This window comes from Episyrphus balteatus, chromosome 1 (assembly GCF_945859705.1).
Source record: "Episyrphus balteatus chromosome 1, idEpiBalt1.1, whole genome shotgun sequence".
In the NCBI taxonomy this organism is placed as follows: Eukaryota; Metazoa; Arthropoda; class Insecta; order Diptera; family Syrphidae; genus Episyrphus; species Episyrphus balteatus.
In genome coordinates this window covers 136,778,824-136,801,326 of record NC_079134.1, presented here as the reverse complement: position 1 = coordinate 136,801,326, position 22,503 = coordinate 136,778,824, and the positions used below count along the sequence as shown (strand labels likewise).

Sequence of the window (22,503 nt, the reverse complement as noted above, 5' to 3'; positions counted from 1 at the left end):
TTGTAGTATTTACTGATAACATCCTTACTTTTATAAAACAAATTTAAGCCTTGCTGAAAAAATAAATAAATTGTGTGCTACTAAGTTGTAGATATGGAGAACAAAATTTTAAAATTCGTTTTTCTCGAAATGAATTGAAATGGACTTGTGCTGTTTTTCCCCTGGACCCTTCAAATGGTTAAAAACATATTTGACACTGATTTTGAGACATTGTAGTACAAGCTATAAATTTTGACATGAATACCTTTAACAGGGCTTCCAAGAACGCAAGCAGAAGTTCAGACCATATCTATAGCTTGCTTATTTCAAATAATTCAAATATTCTTCTCTTGAAATTAAATTAAATCTATTTAATGGATTTTATACATTTCGAGAACTATAAAACGACTGCCGTGATTTGTATTAAGCTCAAAACTATTTCCTAAAAGCTCTCTACCCTACATTGTCCAAAGCAAGTAGATATTCAATCATAAACCTTACCTGCCTTAGTTTTTGGAAAAAAAAAACGAAAAAAACTTTGTGGTAAGAACTTCCTGTGGCCTCGCAACCACAATTCAAAATTTCTTCTTCTTCTGTTGCCATTTCTATAAAACCACCACCATCAGTCAGACCACACACAATACCACCAACCAAAGTGGCGCCCAATTCAAGCTGTTTCAACGCGATTTCACCCTTACGATAAGAATTATTATGAATGTTACTTAAAAGTGTTCTCTTCTTCGTTCTTTTTTTTGCAAATATCCTGCAGGCATGCGAGAATTTTTTATGCAAACAAAGCACAGAGAAGCAACCCACAATATACCGAAACAAACATCAAACAGAAAAAAACAAACTTAATTCATTTGGCCTCGGTAAATATTTTGGCACCTGCCTGACTATATTTTTAGTAGAATCATGAAATTTATTGTCCTACATGTTTTCGGATATGGCATCCATGGTACGAGTATTCCATTTTTGTTTTTATTTATTCTGAGACCACCTTCATAAGGAGAAAATGTCAAATCTGTAATTTATTTCTGAAGTGACCCCCGATTGTAAAAGGAGGTTTACATTATGCCTCACAAAAAAAAAACCAGGTCTTTTACATGTTTGACTTTCTTTAGCAACAACGACCACCTTCTGGCCATAACGACTTCCTGATGATGCTGATGCGCTCTTGCTAATGTTCTGCTAACACATCGCATCGCTTCGATTGTGGCAGATCTTAGCAGTTGATATCCTTGCGGAGTGATTATAATTTTAAATTTTTTAATTGCTTCTGTGCCGTCGCATCGTTGGTCTTCGCCCAGAATTCTATACTAACTTGGCTGCTGGTAGCTTTTTAAAAACGGGGGCAGTGTTAGAGTTTTATTATTATTTTGTTCGTTTTTCATACTCGTATTGTATAAGAAGTATCATGGACAGAACGGCAACGATGACACCTTAGGTGGTTTTTGGTTGTTGTCGGGTTTTTTGATTTAATTTCGGAGAATGGATCCTTGAAGTTGTCTGAAGGCTTTAAATAAAAAACTGCTGAAAGTCAAGTTCAGAAAATGTAGTTTTTTGTTGTATTTGACTGGAAGTTGTTGTTGTAGATATATGTAACACTGTCTCTATTGCATAATAATGGACGGACGCCCCCGAGACGACGATTAAATGTCTTCATTCTGGTAAAGGGTGACAAATCCCAACTTATTAGCCAGTGGCTTTTTCTCAAATAACAATTTTTCTTCTTTAAATGATTACAAATTTATTTATTTAGAAGCTTCAGCTTCTGTAAAGCTTTATAGAAACAAAAGAGTTACTAAGGTTTAAGATTTGCGTGTGCGGATGAGTGAATGTGAACATGCGTGTATTTACTTGTAATCTTCTGTTCTATAAAAGTCTGTTACTTTGGCTTGAATGCAGCATGAGAACCAAAACCCGTAAAATGGGGATGAACATTTTTTTAACAAGATTCAAGGTAAATCCTTGTCATTCCTGTAAAACCCCAATTTACCTAGTTTCTTCAGTAAAACTTTATCTCAACCACAATCATTAGCTTAAAAACAAATTTTTGAAAAAAGAAAAAATCTCAAATAAAATCTAGAGAAATATCAGCACGTTCGCGCTTTAACCCCGATTTCGATAATCTTTTGTAAATCGGTCGGTAATCGTTCAATTATCGCATTCGTACATTTCGCACGTGGATACTTTTTTCTCTGCAATATAATCGCATCCACTTTTAAGACTTTTGCAAAGTTCCATAAGGATTTAAAATACCATCAAGTCGTATTGGATAGGTACTTTGCATAGAGAGCTTCAATTAGGTTCATATATAAGTATTTCCATCACACAGTACGAGTCCGGATCGAATAATTTTGTAATCGATTACAGGTTGAGATCTAAATTATGGCAATCAATTCACTGACACCGGACATATACGCTATTAGGCGATGATTATGCGAAGAAATCAGAGTATTTGAATCCCTGTTTTAAGACTCGTGACCTAAACTTTTGACATTTTGATGGTCATTGTGCAAGGGGATAATGTACGAACTATAGAGGATCTTCAGGATCTTTAATGGAAAGTACAAGAATTGGTACATGGATGGATGAAAACGTATAGGTCAAGGATTGAGTTTAAGCGTGAAACACCTTGAGAGTAAATCATTGTAATGAGAGGGCTTTCGAGCTAGGTCCTGGGAAACTATGTGTTTGATTGTATCCTGGGAAATATTTTAAGCAGGTGAAATTATCCCAATTAGATAGTAGGTAAAATTATTTTGTTTAACAAAAGAAAGCAAAAAATGATCTTTAAACATTTTTGATTTTTCTGTGAACGGGTATGTGAAAATCAGAGTCTGAAAAGTGTAATTTGCATGTAAACAATTTGTGGAAATAGGTCCAACGTATACCTACTAGTTATACAAACAAACAAAATGACTGCTTTGTGTTGAATATAGCTTTTAAATTTCTTAAACGTGTGATGAGTGATGTTTGTTTCTAACCAAAACAAGAATGGTTACTAATTCATAATTTTCAATAACTAATAAGACTTTTGAAAAAGAGGTGGTCTACATCCATTAATTTAACATTTAAAAACTTACACTTTTCAAACTAAAAATAGTAAAATAAAAAAAAATGCAACAACATCGTACAAGATAATTAATGGAATAGTTCAAGTGATCGAATCGGAGCAATGGCCTCGGCATTGTAAAGCGAACTTATGGGTTATACAAACAAAGACCATTATTTAGCTATACGAAGAAGTATACCTACCTACTTGGTTAAATTTTACTATCATAAGAGATAATTTGTCATGAGTGGAGACGCAGAGGTTGATTTGGTTTTCAACGTTAAAACGGTTTGCATTTCAGTTTACAACAAAGTTATGTACAGACAAATCATAGTAGTAATTAGAGGGGGGTTACAGGATTTAATCCTGTAGCCCAAGAAAATGATTTTTTAAGGTTTTACTTCTACCACGTGTGAATTGCACACATGACTTTTTTTTCAAAAAGTACTGATTTGTACGGAATTTTCAACCCTCTTATAATAAGGCGTACACAAAAACGGTTAAACATAAATTGAGTGGTCTTCCTTTAAAGTATACAGTTTTTGCTAAAAGAGCTCACTTTTGAAATAATACGCCATAAACTTGGGAATGTCATTCTTACTGCCATATTATTCACTACTTTAAAAAACACATCTGGATGTAAAATTGTCAAATGTCAAAAATAAATCCAAATCCAAAATAGTTATCCCGATTTTAACTATGAAAATAGTTAAAAAAATAGTTAAAAATGACTATTTTTTCTCTGCGTGTGATAGTGAATATTATGGATTTGGATTTATTTTTGACATTTCAATTTCTTTACATCCAGATGTATTTTTTAAACTTTAAACTAATATGGCCGTTATAGTTGTGTACTGAATAATTTGTTTGGTCAAATTCAGGTCCGTGCCGCTTGCGGTAGCACAGCAAACTAGGCTGAATATGAACAAGAAACGAAACTTTCATTTTTAAACGTTATAATATTGACAGTTTGGGTTGAGTTTTTTTTTTTTTTTTTGTAGATATTTATCACGAAAACGGATTTTTTTTACTTCCTATATTTGAATCTTAAACTGGCGTAAAAAAGTAAACAAAATTTTTTTAAATATTTTGCTGAACTTCTGAACAAGGAGTTAAAAATTGGATTTTTCAAATTTATACGTGATATACAATTTATATATGTAGGTACATTGATATTTAATAAAAAAAATTCTTTGAGATGGAAGATTTCAACTTGAATTCGATATTAAGGCCATGTGTGAATTGAGTTAAATATTTAGCCAAGGATATAGAAAAGTTTCCAAAAGATGAGCTCTTAAAATTAATATTTAGAGGTGCCTATTTCTATTTTTCTTATGGGAATAACAAGAGATTTCGGACCTCGTCCGATCAGTTTTAAATTGCAGCCAAACTATTTGTTTTTTTTTTTTTTTATTTTTTACATTTAATGTGTAAAGAACGACTTTTTTAAAAAAAAGTCTGAAAAAAATGATTTTCTTTACCGAGCTGAATCTTCGAAAGTATGACAGTTAGAAATCTCAAAAAAAAAAATCCGAATGATAGCTACAACTACATATATAAGGTTTAAGTCTGTAAACAACAAATAGTTTAGCTGGAATTTAAAACTGATCGGACGAGGTCCGAAATCCCTTGTTATTCCCATAAGAAACTTCAACCGCTTAGAGGAATGGGTTAGAATTATGTTAGAGAGTTCAAATTTTGGGAATATTGCCATTGCAAACGAAATATACGAAATAAAAGTCATAATTTCATATATTTTGAGCTTTAAGTTTGAATAACTTCAGTGGGGTTCACTCTAAAAAAAAATGTCTTGAAGACAGGTGAGGTGCTCAATTTACTATAAGAATCAAATAAAACTACAAAAATAAGATAAAAACAAAAATTTTTCCCATGTTATTTAGGTATATTGAAAATAGAAAATCAGAAATAGGTACCTCTAAATATTAATTTTAAGAGCTCATCTTTTGAGAGACTTTGTTCTTCATATTTTCGAAAATGTTAGGACTGTTTTTTTATTTGAAAAAGAAAAGTTGCCTCAAAACGACACAGTCTCCTATTGTTCATAGCTCTGGTTTATCATAACTTCGGTTTTTCATAACTTTGACGCGCATAAATTTGTCGGCCATAACTCTGGTGTTCATAACTCTGTTACTATTTCAGTTTCCATTGTCCACTATCACAAAGTTCAATCTTATGCATTATTTAAGCAAGAAAAAAAATCAGAATTATTAAAATTTTAACTGATTCATCCAAATCATCTCAAACCCAGCCAATAAATTAACTCCAGGCGGAGTTTATTTCGACTTAGAATTTTTCAACCTTCTCGCAACAATCGCCATTCAATATTGATTCCGAAGAACTCCATGAAAAAATAATTGATTTATACGTTTGCAGAGATTGATACGTGATGCTATACGGCATAAATATATTGGGGATTGGACGCCAATCATAATCCCAGCTTCGACGCCAAAACGAGAGAGGTTTTGCTTTTTGGAATGGTTCCACCTAGTCTTTGAGCACGTAGATACATCGCGAACAGGCTTCAGAACAGATGCTTTAATGATAGGTGTGTGCTGAGGAATAAGATTCAAGTATTTTTCTTGGAATTTAACAATTTTATTCGTGTTTCGCTTTTTGATATGCGAATTTCTTTTTTTTTTATTTTGTTTTTATTTTGCAAAAGTTATATATTCCGTAAAAAGCCCTTAAGGTATATGGAATTCATTGTGCAGCATGCGGGTATAACCTAGAATTTGAATTGAAACTTTTTTGATAAATAAAACGTAATAAATCTTTTGAATATTGGTGATTTATTGGTGAAAATGATCAGTGTCTAATGATTGTAGAAGATTTATGTGCTTCATGATTGCTCTTATTGGTGATTAATGATTTCTTTTTTTTTTTCGAATTAGAAAGAATGTTAAGTACGATTTGTGAAAAAGTAGATGATTTATAGATTTTTAGCAAACTTGGACTTCAGTATGAATCACTTTTATTGAAACATCGAAGCTTACGAGGAAATTTGTTAAACTTTTGGATTCAATCGAAAAAAAACCTGTGCATTTCTTACATTAGATAAAAAATGTTGAATAAAATAATATTTTACTAGAAAATGAGGATATACAAATACAATGCATTTATAGGATCTTAAAATTAAAATATACATAGAAAACCCTACTAACAATTTTGCTTCTATTGTATCTGTAAAGCTTTATAGAACCAAAATTGTTTGTTCAAATCAACTAGAAAAAAACCGTTAAGTTATTTTCCTTAATTTTAATTCAAATACAATACACCCCAGAAGTATGCAATAATATTTTTGCTGATGAAAGTATGGAATAAAATTTGTTTAACTCTGTCTTTTTCACAAGTTCTCAAACTGTTTTAGACAGTATAACAAAATACTATTATAGACAAGAACCATCTGAACTAAAACTGCATATCAGAGGTGTCATTGCCAATATCTGATAAATGTCAAAAGAATATCGTATTTAAAAGTATTATAAAAGTAAGCTGATTTTTGATAGTTGACTGTCAAATTCAAGAAAATTCGTCTGTGTAAGATGATAGTCAAAAGTGACTATCATATTTTTTTGACTTTTTCAGCTGACACCTATTTAGGTGTCAATTTGATACAATTTAACATTTGTAGCATATTTTTTTTTTCTTGGTTTTCGTTGTGCTTTTATTTTGTTTGGAAAAAATGAATATTTTTGTGCCCGTGCCATTATTTTAAGACTACAAAATTAAAAGTAACTGAATATGAAATAGAAAATAGAAGTCAGACTTGAAAAACAAATTAAATTATATTTTACATCCCCGACTCAAAGTAATTTGCAATCATACCTTTGTACACAAAAAAAAAAAAAATAATAATTTGAAATAATATTTAGCGCTTTTTATAGACTCGTACAAAATTTTCGAATAACATAAGATACTTTTTTTGAGTAAATTACACATTTTGGATCTGCCATCTGAATTCAAAGTTTATACAATATTTTGTGGGATTCTTTGTAAGCGATCCTTTTCGAGTTTTGTTTGCTGGATAGACATTAAAGTTATAAATTATTATTTTAAGCGTTTCAAAAAATATTAACTTACGTTTTTAATAATTGTCTTCTCAATTATTGTAGCTATGGAAGTGAAAAACTGAAACTCTGCATCGTTTTCTTTTTTAATTTAATGACGTTTGACAGATGTCAAACCGAAGTGATACCAACTAAACCAAAAATAAAAATGATCTAAAGACGATCACCTTACACAGATGGAAAATAGTTGACTATCAAATTTGATAGTAAAAAATATGATAGTCAAATATCATTTTAGCCGATTCCACCCCAGTTTTCACTAGAGCCCAAATACGATAATAGGTGTGTTTTTTATAACTAAACTGGACACGGCCACATGGTGAGGAGACGACATCTCGACAAGGTGACATGGCGACAAGGCGACATGGCAACAAGGCGATATGGTGACATAGCAACAAGGCGATATTGTGACAAGCGATATTGTGTGCACGCAAAACTATAGTAACATGAAAATGACGTTTTCCAAAAGTTCGAATGCTGGTAGCGGGGAAACCACGCAACTAAAAATTAAATCATCATGGATTTGCTTCCATACAGTCCTAGAGAACATCCCTACAAAGTTTGAGCAAAATCTAAAATGAGACAGCAATTCCAATTGAACGCTTGCATACGGAATGATGGTGAACGGTGATTAAAAATTGTTGTAATCGAAAGAGGTTACATTTTTGTTTTAAAATTCTTATTTGACCTATTAATAATGCAGCCCTATACTTGTTTTATATATTCATTGACTTTTTCTAGATTCCGAAATTTTACCAATTTTATGCTTAATTTTACTCGACTATGTGCTATTTTTGTATTGAAAATTTCGTTTCGCTTCAGCTGCGTACTAGACTCTACTAAAAACCTACTAAAAGTGTTATAAGCATTCTAAGACGACAGCACTGACTGTTGTGGTTGAAAGATGAACACATCTAATTTTGACATTTGCCATTTCTGACATTTGTCTGACAGTTTGTTTTCTTGTATTTTGCATATTTTTGCATTTACTTGCATTTGCCGTACAAGTACATAAGCGTATTTCTTGTTTTTTTGCAAATAAAAAAAAAACTATTTTATTATAAAATTCTTGCATTATAAAAAGTAAAATTTACTAAAACTCTTGGTGCTATAAAGTTAAAAACTTATATGCAGTTCGCATTGAATTGTTTTGTGAAACAAAAATAGGTCAGTAAACAATAAAGTATATTATTTATATAGCTACTTTAGTTTCCATCGATAAAAGTAACAAAGAAAATGCATTGCAAGATACGGAAAAATCTTTAATATTTTATTTTAAAAAATGATAAGCTTTTGTTTCTTATTTTGTTGATATAGCTACTTTAATAGATTTCAATTGTCCTTATTAACTCAAAAAATATGTCGAAAATCTAAACCATTACAAAAGACAAAACATTTTTTGCATTGAAGGTTTATAACCGAATAATTAACAAATTTCGCACTCAATAACCAATATATTAGTCATCATAACAATTTGTAAATTTTTTTTATCTTTTATTATTTATGGCATTTGATCTTTTGCTGGGATATAACAAAATAACAATGTTTTCGCCCAGCTGGGATCTTGGTTGTTATCAATTGAATACCAACAAATTAGTCATTCTCATTAAAAATTTGTTTAATTGGCTTACAAATAGAGTGTACCGCATTAAATGTACATATATAAAGTTCAAAACAATTTCGACAATTTGTTATTGATAAAGTGTATTATCAAGTGAAAGGTTTTGATTTTTCTTTTATATTAAAAGTTGACTTGTTTAGGACCTTTTCTTATCAAGTTTTAATCAAAAGGTATATATTTGGCAAGTATCTCCCGGTGGGTGTTATAGCTTTTAAGTTTTGTTGTTTAGTTTCTTTTCTTGGTGTTCTTATTTGGACCATCTCGCATTGACTAAATTTTATTATTGCAGTAGTATTTGCAGTTCGTAGTCTTTTTTCAACCTCAAGAAACATAATGGTAAATCCCTAGGTCAAACTTTAGTTAGGTTGCTTTTCGTCTTTTTGTCATCTTTGATTGTTTTTTACTCGCTAGTTTTTTACTTGCAGTTAATTGTCTCACTGTTGTTCTTGAAGATCCATTCTGTGACTTTAAATCTCAACACGCTTTCTCTTATAAAAAATTTCTATCGGTACATAATCACTTCTATAAAGAAAGCTCCTAAGTAATCTTTATCCACTGGTTCCTCCTCCTAGTCCCTTACTGTTAGTTAGGTTCATGGAACGTTGGGCAAGTAAGTTTGGTGTTCTGGCGGTTGGTGAACTGTCTTTTCATTTTCAAACTTTAGTGAATCGGTTGAAAAAGATATCTCTCTCAAGTGTTAAAAAAAAACCGAAATTCTTTTTTTTTTTAATTTACACTTCAAAAAATCGATTGCTAGAAACCTCTAGAATAAACTCACCAAATATTAGCTCTTTATATTAATGGGAAGAGGACCTTCCCATTAATATAAAGAGCTTCCCAATTTTCCATCATTTACATCAATCTTCTACAAAAAAATCATTTTCTTATAAATCGACTTTTTAGCAAATTTCTTTACATATTCTTGTAGGAAATTGAACGCTGAACAAAAAAGGCTTTGTATACTTTTGATATTTGAGGCCCAAAAATTGATAAATTCTTTGAAGATTCGTATTTTGTTCTTATAGGCTATTGATTATGTCGAAAAAAACAGGGCAATAAGGAACTAAGACGTTCACGGGTTTTTATTGCAGGAATCGTTCAATGGGTTATAAAAGAACATAAAACCGCGGAGTGCTATTAAATGAGAGGGTGGAAACTAAAGATAGGGGTGTAAAAGCCCCCTTTTTGTTTTTTTCAATATATCTCGTAAACCGAGCAAAATTTTAGTATATTGCTCTCAAAACTTTTTGTAGAGAATTGAATTTCCTATAAGAATAATGTTTTCTAAAAATTGAAAAAAAAATTTCCATACCAAAATAGACGAAACAATCATAAAAAAAATATCAAAAAAATCGATTTTTTGAGTTTTTTTGCTAGTTGTACATTTTTTTTGGGTTGAGATAGACATAAACATTGCTCCAAAGAAAAAAAGAAGATTAAATTTCCTTCAAAACCCTGTACTTACTAAATTTTTTCATTGAAAATTAACCGAAGTATGGCCATTTTAATCTATCTTTTTTTCGCATTTTTAGTTTTACTCAAGTAAAACAGAAACATTTGAGGGGATAATTCCAAAAGCTAGAATTATAAACTTAATATTAATTTTAAAATGAAGTTATTTTAATCAATTGTTTTTGAAATACCCGTTTTCAAAGTCAAAACTTGCGAAAAAAAAGTTTAAAAAGCACATTGAGTACAATTTTCACAAAGACTGTGGACTTCAATACGAAATTGATCGACAAAGTAAACTGCCTTAATTGATTTCTTATCAAATCATGAAAATCATAATATTCCTATGCCTTCTACTTTTTGAGAAAATTGAAAAATAGACAAAATATTTTCATTATTGGAATCACTCGTTTATTTCAAAAACAATTGATTAAAATAACTTCATTTTAAAATTAATATTAAGTTTATAATTCCAGCTTTTGGAAAAAGTATCAATCAAAACTGTGAGTGTTGCCGTTGTTTTTTAATAATTTTTTTTTATTTTAAGTATTTTTTTTAGAAAATTGCCCCTCCCGCCAAAACGGGGGGACATAGATCCCCCCTCCCATAGTAAACAATGATTGTATTTAACCCCTCTACAAAATCTCATTATCAGTTCTTGGTGCTTAAGTTATCGTACTTTCCCCTCAAATGTTTCTGTTTTACTTGAGTAAAACTAAAAATGCGAAAAAAAGATAGATTAAAATGGCCATACTTCGGTTAATTTTCAATGAAAAAATTTAGTAAGTACAGGGTTTTGAAGGAAATTTAATCTTCTTTTTTTCTTTGGAGCAATGTTTATGTCTATCTCAACCCAAAAAAAATGTACAACTAAAAAAGCAAAAAAACTCAAAAAATCGATTTTTTTGATATTTTTTTTATGATTGTTTCGTCTATTTTGGTATGGAAATTTTTTTTTCAATTTTTAGAAAACATTATTCTTATAGGAAATTCAATTCTCTACAAAAAGTTTTGAGAGCAATATACTAAAATTTTGATCGGTTTACGAGATATACTGAAAAAACCAAAAAGGGGGCTTTTACACCCCTATCTTCAGTTTCCACCCTCTCATTTAATAGCACTCCGCGGTTTTATGTTCTTTTATAACCCATTGAACGATTCCTGCAATAAAAACCCGTGAACGTCTTAGTTCCTTTCTAAATGACATAATCAATAGCCTATTAATTTCGTAACAAATTGAAAAATTATAATAAATCAGACAGGGAAGAAATATTCTTGTAGGAAACAGATTGCTCCACAAAAAAGGTCGTGTAAACTTTTATTATTTAACCATTTGAAAGATCTTCGACGTCAAAGCTAAAAAAAAATTATAAAAACATAAGAAAATTTTCTAATTCACTGAAAAGTCATTATTATCAAATAATCGAGATGTATTCTTGGAGGGGCTTAAACATTCTACAAAAAAGTCCGTAGCATCAAAGTGATTGTTTAAACGTTTTAGAAGACATTCGTATCCAAACCCTAATGCACATTGATTTCAATAGTTTTCTTATGACCATTGCGAATTTTTGTTTCGATTTTTTTGATCCACCTTACTCTACATTCTACAATGATGCCTGATTCACAATATAGCGAGACAAGACGAAAGCGTTGTGTTTTTCCTAACGTTTGGCATTAAAAAAAAAAAAAAAAACTATAAAACCGTTAGGTAATTTACAATGCTGCTATTTTTGGATAAATTGAATTAGTTTTTAGTAATGTAAGCAAAAAAATATATACATATTTCAAACCTTGTCATAGTTGACCTTAGCAAAGTTGACACAACTTTTTAAATAAAAAAAAAATCGTCGTCTCGTGTGTCTTTTAACAAAATTTTTAATAATTCACGCAACGAGAATCACAATATTGTGTATTGTTTTATACAATTTCATTGTTTGAAAATTTTAAAAATTGTCAACGAGGTTCTCGCAATGATCTCTCGTTTTGCAATTTTGTGAATCGCGCATGATCAAGATCACAAACGTTCCGAGAGGCAAAGATAGGCTTGAAGTTTAAAAATTCAAATGCAAATATTCGAAGCTCTATTTGATATTATTAGGAACTTCGATTTTGACATGTTGGTATCACAAAAAACTGCATGTTCCTGATCGCGGCTCCCTCAATCTCTTGAATAGCTATATCACCAGACACAGTGAACACACTGCTAACCTGGCAAAAAATATGCTGCCTTCACTGATGTAATGGCATCGGGTTGGGCTCCTAGTGTGGGCAGCCGATTAAATAGTCGACTCGATAGGAAGTATTTTAGTTTGAAGGCAATTGTGTAGCAAAACAAACTTTTTTTTTCGATCGAACAAACTTTTTCATCGGCCGATACTTATGTCGTTTTCGATTGGAATCACTCAAGGATTCACTCATTCTGAAATCCAATAAAACAGTTTGAATCGCTTCCACTCAATTCTGTTTTTTTTGTGTTTGTGTTTGTTTTTCTTTGAAAATTAAAATGTCAAACATGGCATACGACTTGAAAAAAAATTAATATTTAAAGAAAATTTTACCTAATTTTTAACGAATTAATGGGAAATTCCTTTTGGAAAATATTTTAAAGGCATAATTTATTTGTTTGAAAATAAATTATCAAATTAATTGCAGAAAACAAAAAAAAAAATTGAATGGAAAACAGAAAAAAACAATGATTGAGTTTTTCTTTGACATGTAAGTATAAATGTATTAGTGCTTCTTGATTCGATTCTGATTTGAAATCGAGAAGAGAATTTCTCTTCTGAGAAGCGTTCTGGCTGTCATTTCCATGCCAATAAAACGGTATCAGAAGGCTTCTGAATGCTTCCGGACGCTTCTGGACGTCCAATCGAAAACGACATTAATCATTGTAGTGTGCGCACTTTCATACATTTCCATACTGATTAAGAGACCGATTAAACTGTAGGCCGATAGAGGGTTTGTAGTGTGCAGGGGCTCTAAAAAATATACAGGGTGTCCCACAGTCACCGCCCCAAATGAAAACCATGGATTCCTGAGGTCATTTTAAGTCGAAAAACTTAAGAGGTAATTTTCTCGTTTTCGTCCCGTTTTCGAGTTACAACGGTTTTTATGATTTTTTCTCTTTTGTCCTTTAACTGGCCTTATCTTTGCCAAACTACCTTTGATTTGAAAGATTTTGTTTGCAACTAATCAAGAATTTATTGCAGTTATTAAAAAATTTTTCTGAGCTTTATCTATTTGTTCTTTTCTTAACCACAATTGCTCAGAAAAAGTTTTTAATTCATTTAAATTAATTTTGTATTTAAAAATTATTTTTTTTTTTCATTCACTCAGTTTGTTTATTTTTTTTAATTACTTTCAGTAGCCTTTTTTATGAAATAAAACTTATTTTTTTTTTTATGAAAATAAACTGGGCTTTAATAAAATGCACAAAAAATTTATACTCATTAACGTGTTTTTTGACTTAAATGATATGAAAGTGTAAAAAACAACTTAAAAAACGAAAAAAGTTGTGTTTGATGCAAAATTGTGGAGAAACGGTTGTCCGCAGAAAAAAAAGTTTTGAGACAAACTTAAACTGCAATAAATTCTTGATTGGTTGCAAAAAAAATCTTTCAAATCAAAGGTAGTTTGGCAAAGATAAGGCCAGTTAAAGGACAAAAGAGAAAAAATCATAAAAACCGTGGTAATTTGAAAACGGGACGAAAACGAGAAAATTACCTCTTAAGTTTTTCGACTTAAAATGAATTCAGGAATCCATGGTTTTCATTTGGGGCGGTGACTGTGGGACACCCTGTATATTATTCGACACTAAAAACAAAGTTTCAATAAAATTCATTGGCCCGTTTTCAAAATATTTCTTCCATATTTGTTGTATTTTTTTCGAGTCGTTTTTGAGTCGTTGACTTTTTTTCATAAAACGACAAGAAAACGACCTCCTCTAGGAGCGCCACTCTCCGCCCTTCTTCCCTATAATAACGATAATTTTGGCTCCGTCGTTTTTGTGTCGTTTTATGACAAACGCCTACCGTTTATTTTTATACATATCAAATCCCCCAAAAAGCATCAACCAAATGCACCACACACCAAAGCCGCAGGAAGCTTATATTCTTAACTTTGCACACATAAAACTGCCTTATTTTGAAAATATACTAAACATTTCAATGAATAATGCAATTCTAGAATTTTTTCTTAAATTACTTAACGGAAGTAAGAAAGCCCTTGTTTATGTCCTTGAAACATTCCTTGCATAAGTCGCCCATGCTGAGTTTCATATTTTTCTTGTATAGGGTAATAGTAATGTTTGCAAAAAACAGCAAGGATTTTTATACTTAATTCGGTACATCATTTCTTTATCCAACCAAGGATTTCATAGATCACGGTTATATCCCTCATATTTAAACCATATTTAACATTTTTTATTATTATTATAAAAAAGTATTTGTTTCTCCAATTTCCTAACTTCTTTTACAGACATGCATCGATGTTAGATGATCAAAAAATAATTGGAAACCATCTATATTATGCCCCGTGAACATGCAGATGGCATTCGTATAGCAGCCGAAGCAATCTACAGCAACGCCCGCCCAATGAATCATCGTGGACCCTATCAACCGCAGTTCGACTACAGTAATTGAACTATCTTCCAAAATATGCTTTCTTATTGATTAATTTTATTTATTTATTATTTTAAGATCGAGCCCATGCTGTTAACCTCCTCTCGGAAGATTTCCTTGGTGGTTATATGCAAGATGGACGAATGTCGGTTGTTCGGAGATTCTTTTGCTTGTTTGTCACATTCGATTTGTTTTTTGTGTCTTTCCTCTGGATAATATGTATTATGGTAAGCAAAATCATATTGATCGCGTAACATGGATGTATTAGATTGAAGTCTCTTTTTTTAGCTCCATGGTGGAACAATAATGGATGCCCTCCAGAAACAGGTGGTGCACTATACAATCTACACGTCATTGTTTGATGTTGTGGGAACGGCCATTTGTCGATTTGTTGCCCTGGTTTTATTCTATGGACTTTTTTACATGAATCATTGGTCGATAATTGCTGTAAGTTGAATAAGTTCTATTGAATTTTAACTTGTGTCTTCTAATAAATTATTATTTTCAGTTATCAACGACTGCTTCGTGCGCGTTTCTCATCTCCAAAGTTTTCTTTTTTGATGTAAGTTTTTCTTTTTTGAATTCATATTTTAACAGAATTCTCATATTAATTGGATTTATATTTTGCAGTGGGTACATTCACCAGAACCTGTATTCGGAGTTGTTCTTGTTTTAACATCCTTTGTGCTGTCTTGGGGTGAAGCATGGTTCTTTGATGGCAGAGTTATACCTCAAGAGCGACATGCGAGGAGTTATCTTGCAGGTTTGTGGAATATTTTTAATAATATTATTCAAACAGTAAAGGAAAAAAATTGAATTAGCTTTATCGTCAAACGATCGTTCACCACTGATGGCTCCATTTTTGGCCTCTGAAGGAGAACGACCCCCACCAGAGAGTGTGTTCTATTCACCTTTTGATACTAGGCAAAACAGTGATGACGAAGAAGAACAGGTATGTAAATATTAACATCATTCAATGTGATTGTGACACACAGAATACTTGCCCCTTTCTTTAAGTCAACAAACTGGTTACCTGTTTTATAAATTATGCAACAACTATTTATTGCCAAATTTTGCAGAAAAAATTAAAACAGTTAATGATTTTTTTTGTATTTACCGAACCTGTTTATTTGCAATTGCTATTTAAAAGTTAAAACAAACAAGAATTCTACAAAATTTGACAATAGGGGCTAGGAGTTGATTTTGTCATTATTTGAAATCGCATCTATGGTATCAAGTTCATTGTGTGAAATAGATTTATTTTATTTTTTAAATAATGGCAACGACAAGCGACGTAAGTTCTTCATTCGGTTCTTAGTAATCTAAAATTGAAATGCTTATTTTTACTTAATTTTAACGAAGACATTGTGTTATTTTGTTAGTTGATAGTATACTATCTATGTAGGTATATATTATATCTGCACCTAAAGCGAAGTGCAACGCGGCAAACCAAATGAACTGTGTTCCAATAGCTTCCTAACATAAAATATGAATTGAAGTGCTTAAATGAAATACCTTGTAGTGATTTTTTTTTTTTTTTTCATGAAGAGAAGTTTAAATATCAACAAGAAGAATTTTTTGTCCAATAAGTATTATCTCAAATGAACTGCCATCTTTTTTCTTAAATTCAGAAGCAGATATTTTGGGATCAACGTGTCGAAAAATGTTTTGGTTTGCAGATATGAGCTCAAAATGAACAGGCCTATCAATTTTTGTAAAAATATTAGATTTTTTTTTTTTGAGGATTTTCGAGAAAAAATCAAGGTTAACCCCTTGTCTGAAAAAAATCGATTTTAAAAAAAATTTCTCCAAAACCATCGAGTGATACATCAAAAAAAAGGTCTCTCTGAGTACTATTTGTTAGTGAAAACCAAACGTTTCTAGGACTTCTGGTTGCGATGATATTTGCGATGGAAATATTTTTTTTTTTTATTTTTCTTTATATTTCAATTGCATATTTCAATTGAATTTGATGTTGGGACTTGTTGAAAACATTTTTAATTTGTATAACATTGACTTAGTAAGAATTAGTAAGTGTTCTCCGTTGTCTAAAAGAATTTACATAAATAGTAAATTATAAATAGTGAATATATTCCCTTTGTAAAATCAAAGAGATATTGGATTGAATGTTTTTGGAAGAACAAAAACATTTCTCATAGACATCGTTACAACTTATGTTGAAATAAATTACCACACATTAAAGCATAACATAACAGTCAAAATAATTTTTTTTAAATTTTAATACAATAATATAACCTTCAGAAAAGTATATTTTGGTTGTTGTGGCAAAAAAAGGTTAATATTAAGCAGCTTTTATTTTTTTTTTGAGGTAATTATTAGTTAATATTTTTGACGCTATACTTCTATGTATATCAGCTTTTCATTTTTGAGATGCGTTTCTTAAAATAAATGCTAAAGCGAGTTTACAATCATTTTGTGTAATTTGTTTTACTGATAGTAAATGTAAAAGAATTATTGAAATACTGATTTATATTAAAAACAAGTTAATATAATTTTTTTTTAACATTATGTACCAAAAATACCTAAGTGAAATGTCAATTAAATCTCTCCACATTTCCCTTCCGCGAAAAAAACACCGTTTTAACCAAAGTATTTGAAAGCAAAGCATACACGATACACGATGATTTAAGCTCGTAGAAGATTTCGGGTGTGAACGATAGTAAAATATTAATTGTATTTTGGAAACATAATAATAAATCGGACGCTTTTATTTTGTATTTTTAACCATTAGATGCACTTTGCTTATTGAAGGCGGAAAATCCAAAAATCTATTAATACATGAGTTTTTCTAGTATGAGACTAAAATATTCTATCGGTGTGTCAACCATTTTGTTGGTGTCACAATTACTAATCTTAAGAGCCCCCATTACGGCCTGCTTGAATTGCACATCTTAAACACATACCTTTTCAAAAATCGAAGATTTACAGATATACCCAAAATCTGTTGCGGGCTGTTAGTCTAATAGGTGTTTTACTCCTTTCAAATATTTTTTTTTTCTTTTAGGTCATTTTTTATTGTTTATTTCAGACTAATATGCTCTAAATTTGTGCCGTATTTATACAAATCACCCTGTATAAGAATCTTTTAACAGTAGTACAATTTTATTTCAAAATCATCAACCACATTTAGAAAATAAACTGTTGATTACAATTTAGCAGCTCTGATTATTTGTTGCACCGAACACATATCAAACGCAGTGCCAATGCACTGGAGTAAAAAAATATGTCACTGCGAGTACAAGTTCAGTGCTCCGAAGTACACCTCAGTGCGACCATCGAACAAAACTGCTATCGACAAAATGATTGTGTCTGGTTGATAGATAAATATGTATCATTAGACATTGAATTGTATTTTCAAGATCACAATATAATGAGAAAAAAATCTAAAGCGACATTAAACTGAGGGCGAAATTCCAGATTTTTCTCAAGGGAACTACTGAAGCCGTTTTTTGGCATCTTGAATTATGATAAAATCAATTTCGGTAGAGGTTTTGATTTCAAAAAGAAATAGTATCCGAAGTAAACCGATACCAAACAATACAAAAAAATACTTAGTTGATAGTTGCCTGGATTGCGAAGTCTCACGGAAGCACGGCTACAACACAAATACAACTTAGAAAATGTTATGTTAAGAAATTGGGTTACACAAAGTTTTTTTTCGCACGCCCGCATTTTGATCGTTTTAAAATTATATAATTGAAATATTTAGATATTATACATATTAGAAATTCATGCAATCGTTTAGGTTGATAAATTTTATGTTGCGTTCTTAGTACAAAATAAAAAATTGGGGCAAAATGTCAAAAAGCGATTTAGAAATGCAGAATGAAACTTAAATTAAAAATAATACCATTATAAGCCTCCATCGGGCATACAGCTGCCCAGTTTAATTTTTTTTAACTAATGCCTTGTCCGTTATATTCAAAATGGTAATTTTGCACGTCATGTTCAAAGATCAGTTGCCCTAAGTTGCAAAACAAATTTTATTGCAGTTCAACATTTCTGGAAAGTTATTTATTTTTAACTACTTTCCTTTAAGAGCAATTACATACAACTTATTCGTGGTCGTTATTATCTTGTACCGACCAAAAATAATTAATACTTTTTGGCTTGATAAGGCGTATCTGTTTTTTTTTTTTTTAATTGATTACCCACAATCGCTGTGCAGAAAAAAAGAAACAAAAGATTTCAAGATTCGATTTGAATTTGTCCCCCCAGTTCGTATAGATTTTATTTACTTAAACAAATTCATTTATGCAATTCAGTTGATATTAGAAATGCAAATGAATACCTTTTCGTTTCGTGATTTGTTTGGTTTTGAATGAAAACGAATTTAAAGAAGTTCTCTCTCCAGAAATCTAACAGTATCATCTGATAAGTCATCATGTCTCCAGTACATAGAACCCACTTTAAACAAAAATAAAATAATCATTCAATGGTTTTTTGCTATTTTCAGGATGAAGACTACAGACAACAAGGTTTGGAATGCGTTCGCAAGTGCTATCAACTTCTAAAAGCAAGTGATTGGAAGGTCGAAAAAGTAACACAAAAAAATGATACCATTCAAAGTATCAATCGGGAGAAACTAGGCAAAATATACAGATTAACTGTGAGTTTTTTTTTTTTTTTTCTTTCCAGATAAAGTGATTTATTAATTAATGATTTTATTGTTCTTTGTTATTTTAGGGTCGTATTAAGTTTCCAGCCAAGGCATTACTTGAGGAACTTTTCTATAAAATCGAAGATGTTCCCAAATGGAATCCAACACTGTTAGAATCAAAAATTCTTCGTGTATGTCTAACTTATCTTAAAAAAAATTTATTCTAATTTAATATTTGTTTATGCAGAAAATTAACACCTATACAGACATCAGTTACAATGCTACCACCAGTGGAGGTGGTGGAATTGTTAAAAGTCGAGACTTTGTCAACTTACGCTGCTGGCGGCTGTGTTGTGATGGCAGAGTCATCGAAGACAGTGACAGTGAAGAATACAAAAACAAAGAAGATGACGACGACGATGATGAGAACATTCTAAATCGATCTTGTGAAGGAAGTGTTTCAACAATCTCAGGAGACAATGACTATGTGCCAGGTGGTTCGGCAAATTCAAATGTCCGAACTTCTAGAAGTTCTATGAAACTAGGGGAGAATATGTCTCCACCAAATGCAGGAATGTATCGAACACTTAGTCAGAGTTTAGGAGCTAAAGGCTTTCAGGGACATTTAGACTTTCCTGATCCTCCTCCTTTGGATGAGGATTTCCACGATGCTGAAGAAACTCCTGTGTCTGAAGTGAAGAAATCGACTGAACCTCCGAAGGAGAAAGATAGGATCTATGTTAGTGCTGCCATAAGCATTGTTTATCCTGGTATGCCACCAATTCCTAAATACACTAGGTGAGATTATTCTTCACGGTTCCAATATGGATTAACTGAAATAAAATACAATTTATTTGTTGTAGAGGTGAAAATCTTATATCTTGTTGGGCAATGCGTGAGGTAGAGGGCAAGTCCGATGTATGCATATTTGAGTGGCTCCTTTGTTTAGATCTTAAAGGCTATATGCCGCGATATGTCTTGGACAATGTAAGTTCTTAAAAATACTTTTCGTAACCTTTAAAACCTTGTTTTTTTTAGACATACACAACATTCATGACAGACTATATGCTATATTTACGCAAATATGTTTGTGAACTTCGTGAAAAACGAAAGAGAAGTGCCTCTCATCATCGATACTCAGCTACTGTAGAAGACGATTAAAATATTTAAATACAAAAAAAGTAAACATTTTAAAGGAATTATTTTAAACTGCTAAAGGGCAGTGTATTCGTGTTCATGTGCATATTATACATTCAATTTAAAGTTAAGAAATATTAATTTTTTTTTGTATAAAATATTTATCCATTTTGTATGTGAAATGAAAAATGTGTGTGTGCTCGCAATAAAAAAAAAAATAATAACCAATAAAATTGGGGAAACAAAAAATTAGAGTAACTCAAATTATATAAAAATTAATGACATGAACTGGCATCACAATTATTAAGAGAAAGTATTTTTTTTTTTTATTTTTTAAAAAAATATTTAATCAGAAGTTAATTATTAAATCAAAACAAAAAATCCATTTTTTTATACATAAATAAAACAATGTTTTTACACTCGCAGAAGCAGAAGGTATTTAATTTTTGACAGAATTAAGTATATCAGATATCAATCAAAATTGCTAACCCCACAGGCGGATCACTAGTTTTAAGCAAATATGTGGGAGTGTTATAATCACTTTGACATCGAGATCATAATAGCGCCGAAGAAAAAAAAAAGAAGAAGAATCAACATTGGAGGAGAAAAGACTAATTTTTATCACTGCTCCTATGAAAAATTCTGTTATAGTGATCGTCTGAAATCAGAGAAATAATCAAGAATAAAATGTTCTGACTTCAAATGAATGAACAATGGATCACTAAAATAACAGAAAAACTTTCGGCTCTACAGCAGAAATAAAGTAATATCGCTAAGATGAAGAAATGATTTAGGAGGAAATAACTGTGAATCTTCTCTCAAGGAGGAAAATAAGGACTCACTTAAAAAAAAAAAAAAATTATAGGAAGAGCTCTTCAAACATGTTGAAGAAGGAATGGAATCTTAGTATCTACTTTCACAAAAAAGAAGCAATCGTCTACAAAACATTACAATTGGGATATGAAGAAGCCTAGAATTGCAGTTTCAGACATGTAAATGGAAAAGTTCTAAAAAATTGATATCGTTACTCATTTACTTTTCATAGACAGAGTGGATGTAAACCAGAGCAATTTTACTTTTGTCCCATTTCTTTTTGAAATATTCTAACCTGTGAAGTAAGAAATATTACACTAAAGGATAGCAAACAAAAAACTAAGAACCACCCGGTTCTTAATCATTCTTCATCATAAAAAAAAAAACATTCGAAAAAAAAACCCAATGGAACACTGCTCTGAAGATTCTTCTTAAGTAAGTACATTTTTCTCTCATATTTTTGACTCCAAAACATTAGCAAATATTGTCAGTAATTTGTCAACAAATCTCAATGGGTTTCAAACATAGAAATGTTAAATCAGTTCTTAAAGTTTTTTAAGTTAACATTTAAAACTTATAGCACCTATAAAAAAATATATTCAATTTTAATGATTTTGTGTTAAGTGATAAAAATACTAAAATCTTTCAATTTAATAAATTTGTACGTTCATATCTGTGAATGATACGGACAAATTCACATACCTATGTATTTTTCAATAGTGAATATGAAGGAGTTTTGATTACCACATTTTAAAGGCTTCATTTGAGTTTTAACTGAAGCGGTCACTTTGGTGTATGTGGAATAATTTTACTTTTATTGAAAGAAAGTCGCGCTCATGCTTTTGTGGTTCGATTAAAATAAAAAAATTAAGAGCTACTTCGTTGTAGTAAAAATAGAGTTATGATATAATGTAATATGAAAAGTCTACTTTTTGGATTATTAAAATAATAATAAGATGAGATGAGCATTCACTACGAACTATATGGTGGCATTGTGATTTGTTTTTATCAATTTTATCCTTTCCAAGAACAAAATAAATTATCTACATTCATAAGTTAGTTGCATATATTAGGAATCAAAAATATTTAATTGAGTCAATCTTATAAGGTATGATATT

At 30.8% G+C, this 22,503-nt stretch overlaps 1 protein-coding gene across 1 annotated transcript; it reads left to right on the top strand.

Annotated features, from left to right (window-relative positions):
- The first annotated feature begins 8,147 nt into the window (after window positions 1-8,147).
- Window positions 8,148-20,616, top strand: LOC129906084 (steroidogenic acute regulatory protein-like). Its single transcript, XM_055981717.1, has 12 exons — window positions 8,148-8,292; window positions 14,672-14,827; window positions 14,893-15,041; window positions 15,103-15,261; window positions 15,323-15,376; window positions 15,445-15,577; window positions 15,636-15,766; window positions 19,292-19,444; window positions 19,522-19,626; window positions 19,683-20,233; window positions 20,299-20,422; window positions 20,474-20,616. Exons 2-12 carry the CDS (start codon window positions 14,722-14,724, stop codon window positions 20,594-20,596), a joined length of 1,788 nt encoding a protein of 595 aa, XP_055837692.1. The 5' UTR covers window positions 8,148-8,292; window positions 14,672-14,721; the 3' UTR covers window positions 20,597-20,616.
- The last annotated feature ends 1,887 nt before the right edge of the window (window positions 20,617-22,503 follow it).